The 16,923-nt window shown below is 35.9% G+C and overlaps 1 protein-coding gene across 5 annotated transcripts; it reads right to left on the reverse strand.

The window, feature by feature from the left end:
* Positions 1-8,416: 8,416 nt before the first annotated feature.
* Positions 8,417-15,345, reverse strand: LOC149195455 (uncharacterized). Of its 5 annotated transcripts, none has more exons than XM_089405296.1 (10): positions 14,805-15,345; positions 14,107-14,585; positions 13,809-13,964; positions 13,404-13,696; positions 13,092-13,252; positions 11,912-12,983; positions 11,562-11,825; positions 10,311-11,444; positions 9,537-10,147; positions 8,417-8,909 (listed from the first exon to the last, which is right to left on the reverse strand). In XM_089405296.1, exons 2-6 carry the CDS (start codon positions 14,518-14,520, stop codon positions 12,643-12,645), a joined length of 1,365 nt encoding a protein of 454 aa, XP_089261422.1. In that variant the 5' UTR covers positions 14,521-14,585; positions 14,805-15,345; the 3' UTR covers positions 8,417-8,909; positions 9,537-10,147; positions 10,311-11,444; positions 11,562-11,825; positions 11,912-12,642. The 5 variants fall into 5 exon arrangements, with proteins under 5 accessions (XP_089261422.1, XP_089261420.1, XP_089261418.1 ...); XM_089405294.1 differs by having other exon boundaries at positions 14,801-15,345; XM_089405292.1 differs by having other exon boundaries at positions 14,762-15,345.
* Between the last annotated feature and the right edge of the window lie 1,578 nt (positions 15,346-16,923).

Raw genomic sequence — 16,923 nt, forward strand, 5'->3', positions numbered from 1 at the left:
AATAAAAAAGTATACCTCCTGTGAGGTGGCAACTCTAAAATGTCCTCATGAAATACATCCTGAAACTGTTGCAATACTGGGTACCTTCTTAATGCATCAACATCCTCAGCCTCAGGCAATAGATGTGAAGGATTGCACAATGTTTCTTGATAGGGGTGACTGACTAACTGTGGGAAATGTGCATTGCATAGTCCCAGCAGTCAAGTTGGAAGCTCAATGACTAGAACTGCACAATGTGCAGTTCAGCCTGGGCAAACGATTGGGAGAGACTGCACATTTAATAGTCTTAGTGGCCAAGTTGGGAGGTTGGATCCTGAAACTGTGCAGTGCACATTTGGAGCCAACTCAGCGTATGCTCTGCGTAATTCTAGAGGCCAATATTATGGCTTGAGCCCCCAGATTGCGCAATACCAGTTGTGCAAAGTGAGATCCAGCCAAGGGAAACCCAGATCTACCCAAGGGAGGTGTGAAAAACAAGAAGATTTGAGAGATAGTGAGAAGATGAGTGCAGATATGACTTAAGTGTACATGAATGCATGTGAATCAAGTGCAACAATTGATTAAACGGAAGGAAAACGAAATGTGTGATGAGAGTCGTCACAATGGTGACCATTGGTGCAAAAATAGGAAAACTAATGCAACACTTGGGAAATGAAATCTATAACTTACAACTTCTACAATTCAAAACAATTTAAAATGCCAACAACCATGCAGAGAAACAAGTGAAACAACACTCACACAAGCCAAACAACAAAAAGCGACAGAAAAAGCAACAAAAGATGACAAAAGAAAAAATCACCCGGGAAAGCGACGATAATCACACTGAAGGCTCCTTGATCTCCTCGGTAATGCTAGAGCTCCAAGATTGAATGTGCAAATGAGCTCTAGCAATGTCGATTAAATAGATTTGAACAAATTAGGGTTTATGGAGCGCATGCCTAAAATCAAGGAAAAAGCAACACTTTTCGGAAGTTTCCAAAAATAGCATGAGTGCCTCCTTTGGGATATTAAAAATAGATCCATATTTTTTAGGGATGCTTTTCTCTTTTTGTTTTTTCCATGGAAACTTGCCATGGACACTGCCAGGAAAGACAGTGCAGTTCTAGGAACTATGCAACTTTCCGCCTCAGCGCACTACTCATTTTGTGAGCTCAGTGAGGGTTGCGTTATTTCTGGGCTCAGCATTGGGATGCCCCCTCATGACTGCACATTTTCTGAGCTCAAGGCTCACTGGCAGTCAGACTACGTAATTCCCAACAACAAGGCTAGTTGCTCTCAAGAATTGTGCAGTTTCTGGGGCAGGCCCAAAACTGTTATGGGACAAAGTTAGGAGATGAGCTTATGAGTTAGAAAATCAACTAAGCAAGCAAACACAAGCCAAACTGAAAAGGATAAGTCTTAGTTGAAGCATGAATACTTGGATCAGTGCGAGATGAGCTACTATGGTTAAGAAGGAAGGCTCCAAAATCGAAGCATAGGAAAATTTTTGGAGGGTAGTTGTAGTCGCTACAACAGAAACATATTGAGATGCAATAATTTCACTATCACCATCAAAATTATTTTTCAACAAGAAATTAACTATTTTTAATGGAGTAGTACATGATACTCGTTCAGAAACATATCTCCAAATACAGATTTGGGAAGGAGCCATTAAAAACAAAAAACTTTAAAATCAAAAGCTCCAAAGGGTCAACTTGTCAATCTTCCCTCCTCCTAGCACGAGGGCTTCACTTATTGAATCTCTTACATAGCACATGCGTTTGTGCAATACTAAACAATACCTTTAATTTGACTCCATATTGGAAAATATATTTAAAAATCACTTTGTTTAACCCCTTAACAATATGAACCCAATACATCTTCCCAATTTAAAAACCCGCTACTTTCACTAAATACTATAGGTATCCATTTTTTCATTAACATTTTTAATACATTTTTATATTTTTCATTCACTTTGCACTATATTTTTATACACATGTAAAAATCCTTTACCCCTATTATATGCTCAATATATTATGTCATTTTTCCCTTAATATATATCTCCCAATATGAATGCACATGGTATGGTATTGCTCCCCTAGTGAAGCCCCTATGCTTCCTAGTGCCAAAAATGATGATGCCTAGAAAGACAACATTAAAGAGATCACCCAGTTAGAGCCCTAATTAGACCCTTATCCATTTGGTATGGTGATTCCGACTGGTATGTGGGCCTAGTTTCCACTTGATGAATTGCTCTTAAAAATGACACTTTTTAATATGAGTTCCTAAATGCATCTTAGAATAATATGCACATAGCTTGGAGAAATATTTAATCCCTAATCCTAAGAAAAACTCTTCTAGCCTGTCTTGACCATGAGAGGGAATGGTACCAATCTCAACAAAGAGCAAGGCGAATGGACTGGAACTAGATCTAATCTAAATATTAACTGATAAATCAGAGAAACAAGTCATATGACTCGCATCCATTGCAACACGTGTATATTTGATTATCTAAATAAATAGTTGCCAGATCCTCATAGACACATACCTAGATTCAGTCAACAACAACTGAATTCAAGACATAATCGTACTATCACATCACAAAAATAGTTCATATGATGCAATAATAATTGACGCAAAAGCAAGCATATAATTAAAATTCTAAACAATTATCAAACAACACACACAAGGTCACTTGAATCCAATATTCAATTTTGATCCAAATCTAACCAACCATGAGAACAAAAATGTTCATTAGTTTTAAATATGCATGAATTGCATGAAATTAACAACAATGCCACATCAAAAATGCATGCTAATCTAAATTAGACATAAATTGAAAATCAAATAAGTTTAACAAGCCATCAACCAACCTCCAAATTCATACAACAATGTGCAGAAGTAGAGATTTGGTTACAAGCTTCAAAGTGCAAATATTTCAAAGGAAATCCATGATGACATGAGCTTCTTCGATCTCCAACATCCCCCTTTTGATCCAGTGCAATAGGCTACCAATTTCCTCCAAGATATAACTCTATAGCAGTGCAAAGGTTCCCTAGTAATTCAAAATTGAACCCCCCTTAGCTTCATCCCTAGGTTTCTCTTAAATAGTACTACAAATTGATTGAAAATAGAAGCCCATTAAATGGAAGTTTAATAAACAATTGAAAAAAGGAAATGAAGATTCGTTCTTTGATTTCTCAGGAGCTGAAGGATCAAATCCTTATGTCTGAAGTTCCAATCCACCAATCATGAGTCACTAACTGATAACTACCTTCAAAACATAAAGAGGTTTTTAATTTTTTCTAGCCTTGGGCCTTCAAAACCTTTGCAAAATTCCAACAAAAATCTATATTAAAAATTATATCAAAACTATAAGCTATTATTAAAATTAAAATCTAAAAGTTATTCAAATCTAATTACTCGAAGAATACTTAAATCCTCTAAATTAGAAACAAATTCTTAAATCTAGGCTAAAACTATTTTATGTCATCTCATGCTTTATTTGTTGTTGCATTTTTGTCAATTAGATTACATTTTGATGATATTCCAACAACAAAATGTTTTAGCAACAATTTTATTTCCAAAAATAAATTCAGGTATCCTAGTTAGTTGCAATTTTGTGGTCCTTTTTTCTCTTACTTTTTTTTGAATTTAATTTGCATATTTGACCAAACAATTGTTTCTAGAATATTCCCCTCAGTTTTAGCTTTCTAATGAATCCCCCTTAGCCTGATTTGGTGCCTCATAAGTCGAGATATAGCCTTGGGAAGTTGTGACTCAACAATCGTCCATCAATTTTGTAGGTGATTCTCATCCGTTAATTTAAACTCCGCAAATTTTAGTACCAAATGCATCAGAAATAAACTTTTGTGTTTATATAGTTTTTTGAACTCAACATAATTTGTATTAAGAATGTGAAAGTTATGGAGGAGTGTGACACATGGTTTGACTCATTATGTATTGAGAAAGTAATAATAATCATATCGAAAGCTTTGAGAAAATTAATAAATAATGATCATATTGAAAGCTTTTGACACATTATATATTGCTTGACTCATTATATATTGAGAAAGTAATAATAGTCATATTGAAAGCTTTGGACTATTATATATTGAGAAAGTAATAATAATCATATTGAAAGCTTTGATAAAGTAATAAAGTCTAAGCAATAACTCATTATATATTGAAAAAGAAATAATAATCATATTGAAAGCTTTGAGAAAGACTCAATATATATTGAGCAAGTAATAATAATCATATTGAAAGCTTTGAGAAAGTATTATATATTGAGAGAGTAATAATAATCCTATGGAAAGGTTTGAGCCTATTTATAACAAATTCAAAATAAAATAATAAAATAAATTCAAAGCTAATGTGAGTTTCAAATAAATTCAAAGCAATAAAATAAAAATTAAGTAATAAAATAAAATAAATTCAAAGCTCATGTGGGTTAGGTAATAAAATAAATGAGATTTATAAAATAAATTCAAATCTCATGTAATAAAATAATAATCATATATTTAGTGTGAGTTAGGTAATAAAATAAAATAATAAAATAAATTCAAAACTCATATATGTTAAGTAATAAAATAAATTGAAACATCATGTGAGTTAAGTAATAATGTAATAGTAATAAAATAATAGTCATATTGAAAGCTTTGAACACAAGATAAAATCAAAACTTGTGTACAAAAAGAATTCAAACCAATTGTGAATTAAGTTAATTAAATAAGAAAAATTAAAATAATATTATAAATTAACGAAAAATAAAATAATGTAATAATTGGTCAAAATAAAACCTTATATAATAATTTGTCATAATAAAACCTTTCCACCTAACCCAAAGATGAAGTCAAAACACAAACTCCCTGTGATTTAGGTGAATTAAAGAACATGTACGTTAGCCAAAACCCAAGCTAATCCAAACCTAGCGCTAAATTAGGATGATGTCGCTAATCCAAACCTAGCACCTAGCACAAACTCAAAATGTTGTTATCAAAGAATAAAATAATGTAATAAAAATTACCATTATGAACCCAAGATTATGTTATCAAAAAATAAAATAAATCCAAGCTAATCCAAACCTAAACCGAACCCAGGATGCAAATTCTTGCTCTTAGACTCTCCACGTGATCGTAGCACGTCCACATCATAGTGGTCCCGTGACCCATCAACTATCCACATCATCATGGCCCATGGCCGAGAAGGGCAAATGTGGAAATTGGACGAAGGAAAAGGCCCCATAAGTGCAAATTTGGAAATTGGAATAAGGAAAAGGCTTGAGAAATTGGAATAAGGAAAAGGCTTGAGGTTCCCATATGTGAAGGTTTATAAAATAATAATAAAAACAAATTAAAATTAAAATTAAATAAATAATAAGAAAAAGGATTGAAGTTACTTGGTTTGAAGGTTTATAAAATAATAATAAAAAACAAATTAAAATCAAAAGAATAAAATTAAATAAATAAAATATAAAAATAAAAATTAGTTTAAATTTAGCTATAATTTAAGACTTCCGTTTAAAATTTATGCTAATTTTTTACTATTTAGAATCATATGAAAATATATTTTAAACAAATGATGCTTTAGAGTAATTAAATTAATAAAAAATAATAACATTTCTAAAATAAAGTGAACATTATATAATAGTTATGTCCATTACTAAAATTTAGCACTCGTAGTCCACTCATCAAATCTGATCATGTGTTGGTATATCCCATGTTTCAAGAACAAAGAGTGGTTTTTTCAAATATAATTTTTTAGGGTATTGGAAAAAACCAAAAAAAATGTGGGAGGTCCTTGGAAACAGAAAAGCATTTCATTTTAGAATGTGAGACTTTCAAAAGCAAAAGGGAAAGTTGTGCAAATAAGCTAGCACCTAGCTCTTGGGATAATCTATTTAGGGAGGGATTTGTCCAGAAATTCAAAACATTTATTGTGAAACTCCACAAAAAAAATACATCAAGCCGATGAAAAACAATCTGTCGCCTAAACTATCTTTAGCCTTCATAAAACATTAATTTTTTTTTTTTTTTAAATAATTCTTTTCCTAAAAACAAATACGACAGAGAAATTTTAGTATCCATACACCAAATCCGTAAGTCTCATGTGTAGCATTGGGCGCTACTATACAAAAAATAGATGAGGTTCCGTCTTATTATTCTTTTCCGGTCGTACCTGTGTAACAGGTCATGACAAAGGAGAAGCCACTTTCAACTTCAGAAGATGGCCCACCTTCATCTTCGCTTTCAAGGAAGAACTCGAAACCGTGGCAGTGGTCGCACATTTCCATTTTCATTACTAAGACCTTCGGCGATTGCCTTGGCCATTATGTCGCAATTTTTCATTAATTGCGATTCAGCTTGCTCCAGCCTGTCCTTGTTGACGGCAGCTACACAAAACCTGCATAAGGAATTTTTTCTGAAGTCCTGTTTGTTTCGAAATTTATTTGCGCCGGGCTCTACCTTAAAACAAACAACGAACCGGCTTCTTTGTTCTAAAAATTTATTTGATTGTATAAAAAGCCAGCTTCCACACATAGTCATAACTTAACTTTTTATTTATTCAGTGTGATTTTTTTGGAAGTTTTTAGGGTAGGTTTTTTAGTCTAATTTCTCTAAAACCCTGCCGCAATTTATTGAAATCACAAGTTTTATGGGTAATCTCTGTACAATTGAAGTGCCCTAAAGCTTTTTTAGGATGTTGAATCCATATATGTAGTCAAAAAACCAATTTAAATAACACATCAATATTTCAACTCAATTTTTTTCCTTGATTCCACACCAAAAAGTACAAACAATCAACTATTTTATCTAAAATTATCTGAAGTGAATCATTTGACCACCCATGGCATATAATTTGTTTCTAAACACCACTATTGTTAACATTAAATGTTAACATTAAAGTGTCCAGTACTCACAAGGCAAATTTGGATTGATCAATTTGACTACAGCACTTGATGGAGGATGCAACTATAATTGCTGTTGCTACACACTTCATCTTTCTCCACAACCCAGGCTTTTGATTTAACTGCCGAGTATATTTGGCCAATCTGAACATCTTGTCTAAAACAAACAGGCACTCAATTCGGTTGGCAGAAACAGTTTGAAATCTCTCCAGGACATCCGCTACCGCAAGAAGACCTGCAACAGCCCAGTTTGCCTCTTTTATACGCTTCAGCAAACTGTGAATGACGATCGTCCGCTTATCTTTTTTCTTCAGGATGACCAGAAATGACATCTCTCTGAAACCCATAATAGATGAATTTATATTAAATATTTGACATAGAAATTGGACATGATCCAGCAATGAATTTCATGTTAGGACAAAAAAATTAATCAATTGGGAGGTTTAATACGGACAACCCAATCGTCGACAGCTCCGTCTGACAGGAAATTCTTTAGCCTACCGAAGCTTCTGGAAGTCGGCCAACTGACCTTTGGGTGGGACCACATTTTCCCCTCCTATTAGGAAATAAGAAAATGAGAGTCGTTCTGTTAATAGAAGATAATATGATTCAGAAATCTGAGGAGGAATACCAAATAAAAACCAATCTACCTTGTTGAATTTGAAAAGCTGATGAAGTTCCACTCCCCAAAGCCCAGATATGTATCGTGTCAAGCTATCGAAATAGACATCCATATTTTGTTGCTCAACTGCTGCAGCGGATGCTGTTTGCATGTTCTTCATAACGCTGTCAGGGATCCCTGGGTCCTCATTACGTATTGCTTTTCCTCCTCCTAAATCCTTCGTCATTACCTTTATGCATCGCTGTGCTCTATCTTTCCTATCTGGTCGGAAAATCGACCGGAAAATCTCTCCTCTGGAAGCTGCAACCATTTCCCCCCCCTCGTCCATGAAGGTAATGGATCCGTACTTGTAGCGTGCAGGCTTAGGTTGAACAGAATGTAAAAGAATTTTCAGTTCACACAATTGCTTATCACTTTCGTCCATTCCATTCATTTCTTCTTCCAAATGGTGAAGACGCATTGAAAATTTCACAGTTTCATGCATTGATAAATTTAACAAAGACGTCCCTTCCATCTCAGTTGTATTTTCCAAGGGATAATAATAATCCTTGTAAATTTTTTTAGTGAAGTAAAACCTGCTCATAATAGTACGGCCAATCTGAATAAAGTGAATGCTGTCCCTGAACTGCTCCATTGCATTCCATATGGAACATATAACCTCCTTATCATTCCCGCTATACCAGCATAGCAATTTTCCAGCTTTTTCACCTACTCGTAAAGAAAGAACAAAATAAAAATTATATTTGAAAATCAATTACCTGTCATCTATTCATTATTAATTTTCCTTTATTATCATTGTTAAAATTATATAATAATGGAAAAACAAGTAAAATTATTTACCTGAACTGACACAATTTCTAAGTGGTTGAAAAGAAACTCTGAAATCGACATCTTCCTTAGTTGTTCCCATTCTTCTTTTCTGGATTGTTATGATGCACTTTGTAGATGGTTAAAAAGAACCTTAAACGATTCTCCCCTATCTAGAAGGGATATAGAAGGTCTATAAAAGGTGATTCTCCCGTTTGGTTCTACAATCCAATTTATAGTTGGATACCATTTTTCAGATACATCACTTTCTCCCCATCCACACTGGTTCTCAAAAAAGAACTCGACTACTCTTGTTATTACCATCCATGAATTTTGGAGAACAAACCAAGGAACTTCTCTTGAAAACTGCTCATATACATCAAATACATAACATTTCTCGCTTGGCTCCACAAGAGGAATGGATATAATTTCAAGATCAAGTTTCTCTTTTTCGTCAAGGTACATTGCCTTCAAAAGCGGAAGGCTAATGTCATAGAAGGAGTTGGGTGGCCTCATTTCTAAAAGAATAGTTTTTCCTTTCAATTGGTCAACTCCATAAGTAGTTTTCCGTTCGGAGTTTTCGGTTGGAGCCTACACAGGTTACGCACAAAATAATCGAGCACACCATCAACAATATAAACCAATAAGTAAAGATAAGATAAGATAATTAAATTTATATCTAATGATCACAAAATAAGTCAAACGGATTGTTGAGTACACTTATATATATATATATACAAGAGGAATCAAACAATCTCCTAAAAAAAATACAATACATAAAGTAAATCAACATCTAGCCTTAGTGGAAAAGATCCATGAACTAATAGCTCTGAGGATCAGACCCATCTCTCCTAACATTCTAAGCCGAATAAATAACACCCATCTCTCCTAACATTCTAAGCCGAATAAATAACACCCATCTCTCCTAACATCCTAAGCTGAATAAATAACACCCATCTCTCCTAACATCCTAAGCTGAATAAATAACACTAAAGTGATATTGATAATTTTTAAATGAAGTAAAAGTTTCAATTACTTTATACAGATAGACAAGTAGTAACAAAATTTTCAGTTCGATCATCCAATGGTCTCACCAACAAAATAAACGAGCGCAATGACTGAAAGTAGAATTGAAAATTGTTAAACGAAGTAAAAAATTGCTTAATTCGGTTAAAAGTAAAATATTACTCTGCCCTTGTAGGTTTGAGGCATTTGTACCTGCTGTGATGACTCATTCTTTTGAAAGACTGGAGTGGTTTCGTCCCCTTGAGGTGCAAACAATTCTGTTAACAAATCTGCATTATTCTCTTGATCCGTTTCTACGAGCTGCTTCAACCATCTGTATTTCCTAGAGTTAACTACCACAAATTCCTCCAATTCACTTGCTTTCAAAAATCTCCAACAGGAACAAGGGCGATAATTATCGCTGTTGCCATCCCTCACCATCTTCGTATCCATCAAAAGGTAGCAACGATCATTCTCATGATCAACAACATCTCCTTCTCTTGTAACCCACATATTCCTGAGAATATCTACTGTACGACTTTCCGACAGATGGACCACAAATATGGTATCTTTGACTTTCGTTGGCAACCAATCAAAGTGTGGACCAATATATATTATTTTTATTTGCATTCCATCGTTTACCGTCTCCTCAACTAAGGGCCACGGGAATTGGTCCGTAGCTGGATCGAAATCATATATGAGAAGGGTGGAGGTGTTTGGTGGAAGATCAGACAGATGGAATGGCTCTCCCCAAGCAGGTCATCAAGTTCTGATAAAATACTGTTTTTGATATTCTCTTTATTACTCTCTGAAATGGACGGATCCTGGAAAATTTGTTGGTGGAACAAACTATTAGAAAAAAAATTGAGATAAAAACAATTATATGAATGATGATTATATACTTATCATAAAAAGTCATTATCTAAAATTCACTTTATGAATGATGATTATATACTTATCATAAATGTGAATAGATGGTATGCTCACCTCCTTTGAAATAACTAACAAAGACGATGATCCATGGCCATTACTTTGACTGCCCATCTCTTCACCAACTCTTCGCTTTTCCTGATGGCCACAACTTGTAATGTGTTCATCTTTGCCATGTGGTCCATTGATTTCCCTTCTAGCTTGGGGCACTCACCCAAAGCTAGAAATTGCAATGAGTTTAGGTAATGGAAATCTTCAGGGAGTTTCTCCAATCTCTCGCATCCATTCCAATGTAGCTGTTGCAATGAGGTTAGGAAATGGAAGTCGTCAGGGAGTTTCTCTAATCTTTTGCAACTACTCAAATGTAGACGTTGCAACGAGGAAAGACAGTGAAAGTCATTGCATAACTTTCTAAGCTCGCTGCAATCTTCAAGAACCAACACCTCTAAATTTTTGAGTTGACCAAAACCTTCCGGAAGCTTATGTAGTCTTTCACAGCCAGTCATGTCCAGCACTTTGAAACTTTCTAATTTACCAAACCCATCTGGAAGCTTCTCAAGGCTAGCACAACGTTTAAATGAAAGATTTGTAATAAAGAAGAGGTTACAAAACCCATCGGGTAATTCTTTTAGAGTACGACAGTATTCCAAATTCAAGGCTCACAGAAGCTTCAGTTCTCCAACACTTAATGGAATACTTTCTAGGCTATTACAATTCTTTAAATTTAATTCAAGAAGGCAGGTTAACTTTCCTAAGCCGTGGGGAAGATTTAATAGGCTGCCGCATTGTGATAAATTCAGTGATGTCAAAGATGAAAGCTTCTCGACACTATCTGGGAGTCTTTTTAATTCTGAGCAACTTTTCAGTACCAGTTCTTGCAGAGAAGTCGACGATCCGAAATCAACCGTCAACTCAGTCAAACTTGAACAGCTATCCATTTTCAGTATCCGTAAATACCGAAGCTTTGAAATTGAACCTGGCAGTTTCTGTATGGATTTGCAATTTGAAAAAGATAGTTCCTGCAAACCATTTACTAGGTCACCCAATTCAGGGAGATTTTTCAATTTTGAAGAGTTGACCAATCTTAGTATTCTCAAAATGTCCAAGTTGTTGAAGATGCTTGGAAAAGATTTGAAATACATGAAAATGTGAACTTCCATCAAATTCCATGTGTCTCAAACGGGAAGGCATCTGCAAGTTATGTGCTTATACGTTACAATCATATGAAACCATTAAAAAGTAGTAAAACATTTACTTACGTAGAATCAATTTTCTCAGGAAAAGTGAATGGGAAAAAGAATCACTTGCCTTGGATAGCTTGAAGTCATTGGGTTCATAACTGAGGTACCTCAATTGCTTTAACTTTGACCCATCATGAAACGGAAACTGGGGAACTTTCGCTTCAAAAAATACCAACTCCTTAAATGTTTCACTGCACTTGCCCTCCACCTTTGCCAATTTCCCAACTTGAACAACTCTCAATGATTTATGCATTAAGTTGAGGGTTTTTACAGATATTTCCAATGCATATTTATTATCACTTAACCAGATGCCTTTTATCTGATGAGCATTCTGCATGCCATTATAGAGTATAGTTAAATTAAAATAAAAAACAAAGACGGTATAAACAAACATGTATATCGTTCATAATTTGTTACCTCCTCTTGGAGGAACTCCTTAAGTTTGCTTGCACTCGTGAATGTCTTTCTCACTTTCTTTCCTTTTGACTCTTTCCTTGACATTTGGCGAGAAGTGTTAAGATGACATCGTGTACACTTTCTTTCCTTTTTGACTCTTTCCTTGACATTTGCTTCCTTGACATTTGGCGAGCAAGTGTTAAGATGACATCGTGTACACTTGAAACGCCATTTCTGGTTCTAGTGACAAGCGCTCTGCTTTCTAATATTTCCAGATTATCTTGTCCCACAATATCTTCCACACTGTCCCAAGCCCATCCTTTGAAAAATGAACAAGAAGTCTAAAAATGGATCTTTACAATCAGGGGGAAGAGCATCGTAGGCAAAGGCGTAGCGCATCTCCTCAAAGGCCTCACTGGACCATTTATCTTTCTGAAGCACTTGTGTAGAATAAGCTTCCTCATTTTTTGCGCGACCTATGAATGGTGCTGTTAATGTTAACACGAGGGGAATCCCGCCACATGTGTGTATGATGTCATTGAATTGATTATAGTTTATTCCATCCTTTATTTCCTTCTTTAAAATAATCAATGCTTCTTGATCCTGAATGCCCTCCATCTTATAGATTTTGGGTTCTGTACACGGCCTTGGGCATGCATTCTTCACATTTTCGTCACGTGCAGTAAGGAGGAGCCTCACCTTCTTTGCTCTACTCATATCCTGTGGCAAAAGCTTTTTAAGCGCATCTCCCTTCAAAACGTTATCAATGTAGCGAAAGCTTCCACTTTCTCTAACCTTTCTCCCAGCTCTCGCCGTCCATCCTCATACGTGCTAAAATTTGGAATAGGCTGTCCAGGTTCCATCAAATTTTCTAATATTTGTTTTTGCAATTTTTCTATAACACCAGTTGGCTCTATGTCTTCAAACAGCCGAACCTTGGAATATCTACTGCCCCCAACTTCTGAAACGACCACATCTGCAAGAGTGGTTTTACCCATCCCTCCGAAACCATGGAGTATAACCGTGACAGCATTCTGGTCACTTTCAATTTCCAAAAGATCAAGAACCTCTGTCACCGACTTTTCGATTCCAACTGTTGAAACAGTTTTCAACATCAGATCCATATTTAAGGTAATTCATAGTAAAATAATATTAATAATTAACTTAAATATGAAATAAATTAACTTAACAACACATTTACCAGCATGTGTAGGACATTTTTTCGACAAAGGGGACCTCCCCTTGCACTCGATGGCGGTTAAAACACGAAAACCGATTTCGATATTAATTTGCATGTATTTGACATTTAACTTCTGGCTAATGTCACTCAACTCGGCTTTGTTTTTGGACGTTAAGAAGAAGCTGCAATCAAGCAATGAAATTCCATGAAAAACACTCTTTCATATCTTTGAATGTTAACCATGGGCTCTCTGTGCATTTGACTATGACAACAGCCCTGTACTTCATACAAAGCGTGGTAAATAAGATGAACCACAGAATATTGAGTATTTACCTTTTCCAGGTGGAACGGTCAATCCGAGTACAGCACATGATCGCCCCTTCAACTATCAATGCTGTTGCATCTTGGATTACATCCTGCGTTGCTTTGGGGCTTTCCTTGAATCTTTTAACAACAGTGTCCACATAACTCATTTCTTTTATAAGAGCCCAACACTTTTCTTTGTTGGTGGAAAGATCGTCACATCTTTCCAAAGTATATGCGACCACGAGAAGTCCTGCAGTAACAACGCTTACCTGCCCTATATCCTTTAGGAATGTGGTAACAGGTCCAGATATAACATCTTTCTGAACACCATAAAAAAAGAAAAGAAATTTGGGCTTTAATATAATTATGCTCCACTTTCAGTTTTAGTTGTTGCAAGTGATGAACCTCTCAATGAGGACTAATTATACACACCAATTTAGAAGCAAAATCTAATCCCGATGACAGTAACTCCTTAAAGTTCTTCAAGTCGGTTCCCCATGACAATATGGCATTTAATTTCTTGAAGCCTGGAACATCAGGCCAAGGGAAATTGCTGGGATTCGATGCTTTTTTATTTCGAAGCATTTCCTAAGAAAAAGCACGAAATGAATTATATATTTCAAATCTGATATCACACAGTAATTATAATACTATCGAATAATATAATTCACAATCTAATTATAATATAATTATAATATAATTCGGATGGATATGAAAGATTGTGATGTACCTCCTCTCTCAGTTTCAAAAGCTCTGATATGTGCTCCATAAGGTTATCGAGATTGACATCCACTTTTTTCTCGTCGATTTCCTCAATATCTTTATGTAATATGGTGTTAATGACATCTGATTTAGTCGCACCTCTGGAAGAAGAAGAGGACGGATCATCATCACACCAGGGGGCTTCTGAAACGCTAAGATTGACATCCACATCTTCTCCCTCATATTTCATTGAAACAATAGAACATCCCGAGGATGAAGGTTCATTGCACTGGGGGGCTCCTGGTACATTGAGATTGACATCCACGTTTTTTCCCTCAGATTTCCGCAGAAGATTCAGAGATTCGGAGACTGGAGCTTTATCGCACTGATGGGTTCCTGAAACATTGAGATTGACATCAACATGTTCTATCTCATATTTCATTGAAACAATTTTAGAAGATCCAGGGATTGGAGCTTCAGTGCGCTTGGGAGCTCCTGGAAGAGTTTCTGCACAATCACAATCGCCATCAGCATCAGTATTATAATTTGCAGAACCATGCGCTGATGGCCGCAAATTGTAGCAGCAGAAGGGCCTTCTGTGAAATGACTATATTATTCTTAATAATAATATCCATAAACATAAATAAAAACATTCAATCCGTTGCGCTATCAAAACATTGTACCTATTGTATTATCAATTGCAGAAGGCCAGCTCCGAGTACCTACTGAAGTGGGATCTTGTCCCTTTTCATCTGATGAAGCTGAAGAAACGCAGGAGAAGCGCATGCAACAAGAGCGTTTGGTTGCCATTTCTCCTCTTGAACACACAAAAATGAATGATGGTAGAACTAGACTCTTGCTTTTGGCTTACTTATGAAGAATGATAAACAGCAAATGGAATGTTTAGGCCAAAGGCGTTCTGTTAAGGGACGGATCCCCACCGACCTTAGTCCTCTGTCGAAGGCCACTCACAGCTAGCCAGCTGTTCATTGAGCAGCCCTCGTCTCCCAGGCAGGGCATGGCTGGACGATGCGCTGGTCTGGGGTTCCACACGCGGTTCTTCGATTTTGGAGGAATCGCTATATTCAGGAGCATAGAAATATTCAGTGCAGGACGGGCAGTAAGCTTCAATACACAAAGGAAAAGAAAACGTCCTCGGATGTCTGACGTCTCTTACTCCCTGAGTATTCGGTGGTGGATATCAAAGACCTCGATGGCCCTAACAGAGCCAAGTACTTCAACGAATCAGCCGGGCTTGGGAGAAGGAATCAGGGTTAGAAGGAATGAGGATGGCTTTCCAGGTATGTAACCCTACTCATCAGTAAATTTTTAGGGTTAAATTTGACAGGTAACCCTATTCATCAGTAAATTTTTTCACTTTTTCAGAGGGGTTTTATTTTTTAACTGCTTTTCACAAGATTTTTAGATTTTTAATATTTGCTTTTACCCTGAATAATATTTTTCATTTAAAAACATAATCAATAAAAATTCTTCTGGAAATAGTGATTTTAGATATCGGTGGATTCACAAACCTGGGAGATTAATTACTCTGGATATAATGATTGTAGATATCAGTGGATTCACAAACCTGGAAGATTAGGATCAGGGTAAAAGGAAGTGAATAAATTGTGTTTTTCTCACCCACAGATAAGCGCACTAGAGCATCCTCCTTTAGACGGATGATCCTACAAGTCAAACAAATAAAATCTAACCGGACTGGGACTATCATTTACTTAAAACTAAAAAAACCTTCAGAGATCAAGAAAGGAAAATTATGGCTTTAATAAATTTACGGAATAGGTTGTGTAGAATTTTCATTTCGAAATGGCTTTACTAGATATACAAATTGGCCTGCTTGTAGACTTTAGTTCTAAATTGTAATCTCCTCAAACACTCGTATGTAACAATATATTTATTGGTTGGAACTGTCATTTAGGGTTTTAATACTTTCTAGCATTTTCAGAGCTTATAAATCCATGGTGATGCTCAAATGCTCAAATGGAGGATTTTGGAATTGTTATTCATAGTCATGTTTAAAAAGAATAATCTGACGATAATAGGAACTGAGGATTTATCTGGGTCCCTCCGCCCTTCACATGGCGTCCCTTGCAGGCGACCTCGGCCTCAAGATGCAGATTATGTGCATTGGCGAGTTCAAGGGGCGGCCTGATTTCCATCAAAACTTAAATGATGACACCATTTCAAGTAGAATACAACGTCCATGAATTTGAAGCGATGTTTCTAGACGCGAGAAAGATAAAGAAAGGGTATGCAAATGGCAATGTTTATGACAATCTACAGATGACAGTGCATGCAAAGAAATCGTTGTTGCCTCTTGGTTGTTGCCTTTCACAGTGAAGCAAGAATGCCCATTCTTGCTTTTTGGATGCCCATGTTGCCCACAACCCCAGTACAGCCTTGTGCAAGGACATGGGATACATTTTCCTCGTATTTGCAGGTTATTGTAGCTTCGATTACTCTAACCCTTAATTGAAGGTTGTTTGCCGCTGAAACCCTGAGGGTTTTCTGGTGAAAACACTAGAAATGATAAAAAAAAAACGATTCGATTTCCTCTTCACCCATGTGGGTATTCAGAAGCTGAATACACGACATGGATGTCTTTCTTTTTCCTCAAAAATCCCCTCCACTCTGCTGTACCAGGAGGCCTAGAAAGAGATCCAAATCAACTGTTGCTATCACCACGATAGGGGCAAAAACAGGAATAAGAATGATATAGGTAAAGTGATTTCCCTGAGCATCAACCTTTACATGGGTATTGAAGCTTCAACTAATCTTTTTGTAAAAATTTCTCATTTCTCACCCTGGTTTTCAGTTTCACCTTATT

This window comes from Pinus tabuliformis, chromosome 2_2 (assembly GCF_031772625.1).
Source record: "Pinus tabuliformis cultivar Carrire ecotype Pingquan chromosome 2_2, CPIR1, whole genome shotgun sequence".
Classification (NCBI taxonomy): Eukaryota; Viridiplantae; Streptophyta; class Pinopsida; order Pinales; family Pinaceae; genus Pinus; species Pinus tabuliformis.

Excerpts from the sequence above, each read along its gene's own strand:
- LOC149195455 (XM_089405292.1), bottom strand. The coding sequence starts at position 14,888 with ATGGCAACCAAACGCTCTTGTTGCATGCGCTTCTCCTGCGTTTCTTCA. Across the intron at positions 13,965-14,106 it reads TTTTGAAACTGAGAGAGGAG|GAAATGCTTCGAAATAAAAA; the intron begins GTACATCACAAT and ends GCTTTTTCTTAG. Across the intron at positions 13,253-13,403 it reads GACCGTTCCACCTGGAAAAG|CTTCTTCTTAACGTCCAAAA; the intron begins GTAAATACTCAA and ends GCTTGATTGCAG.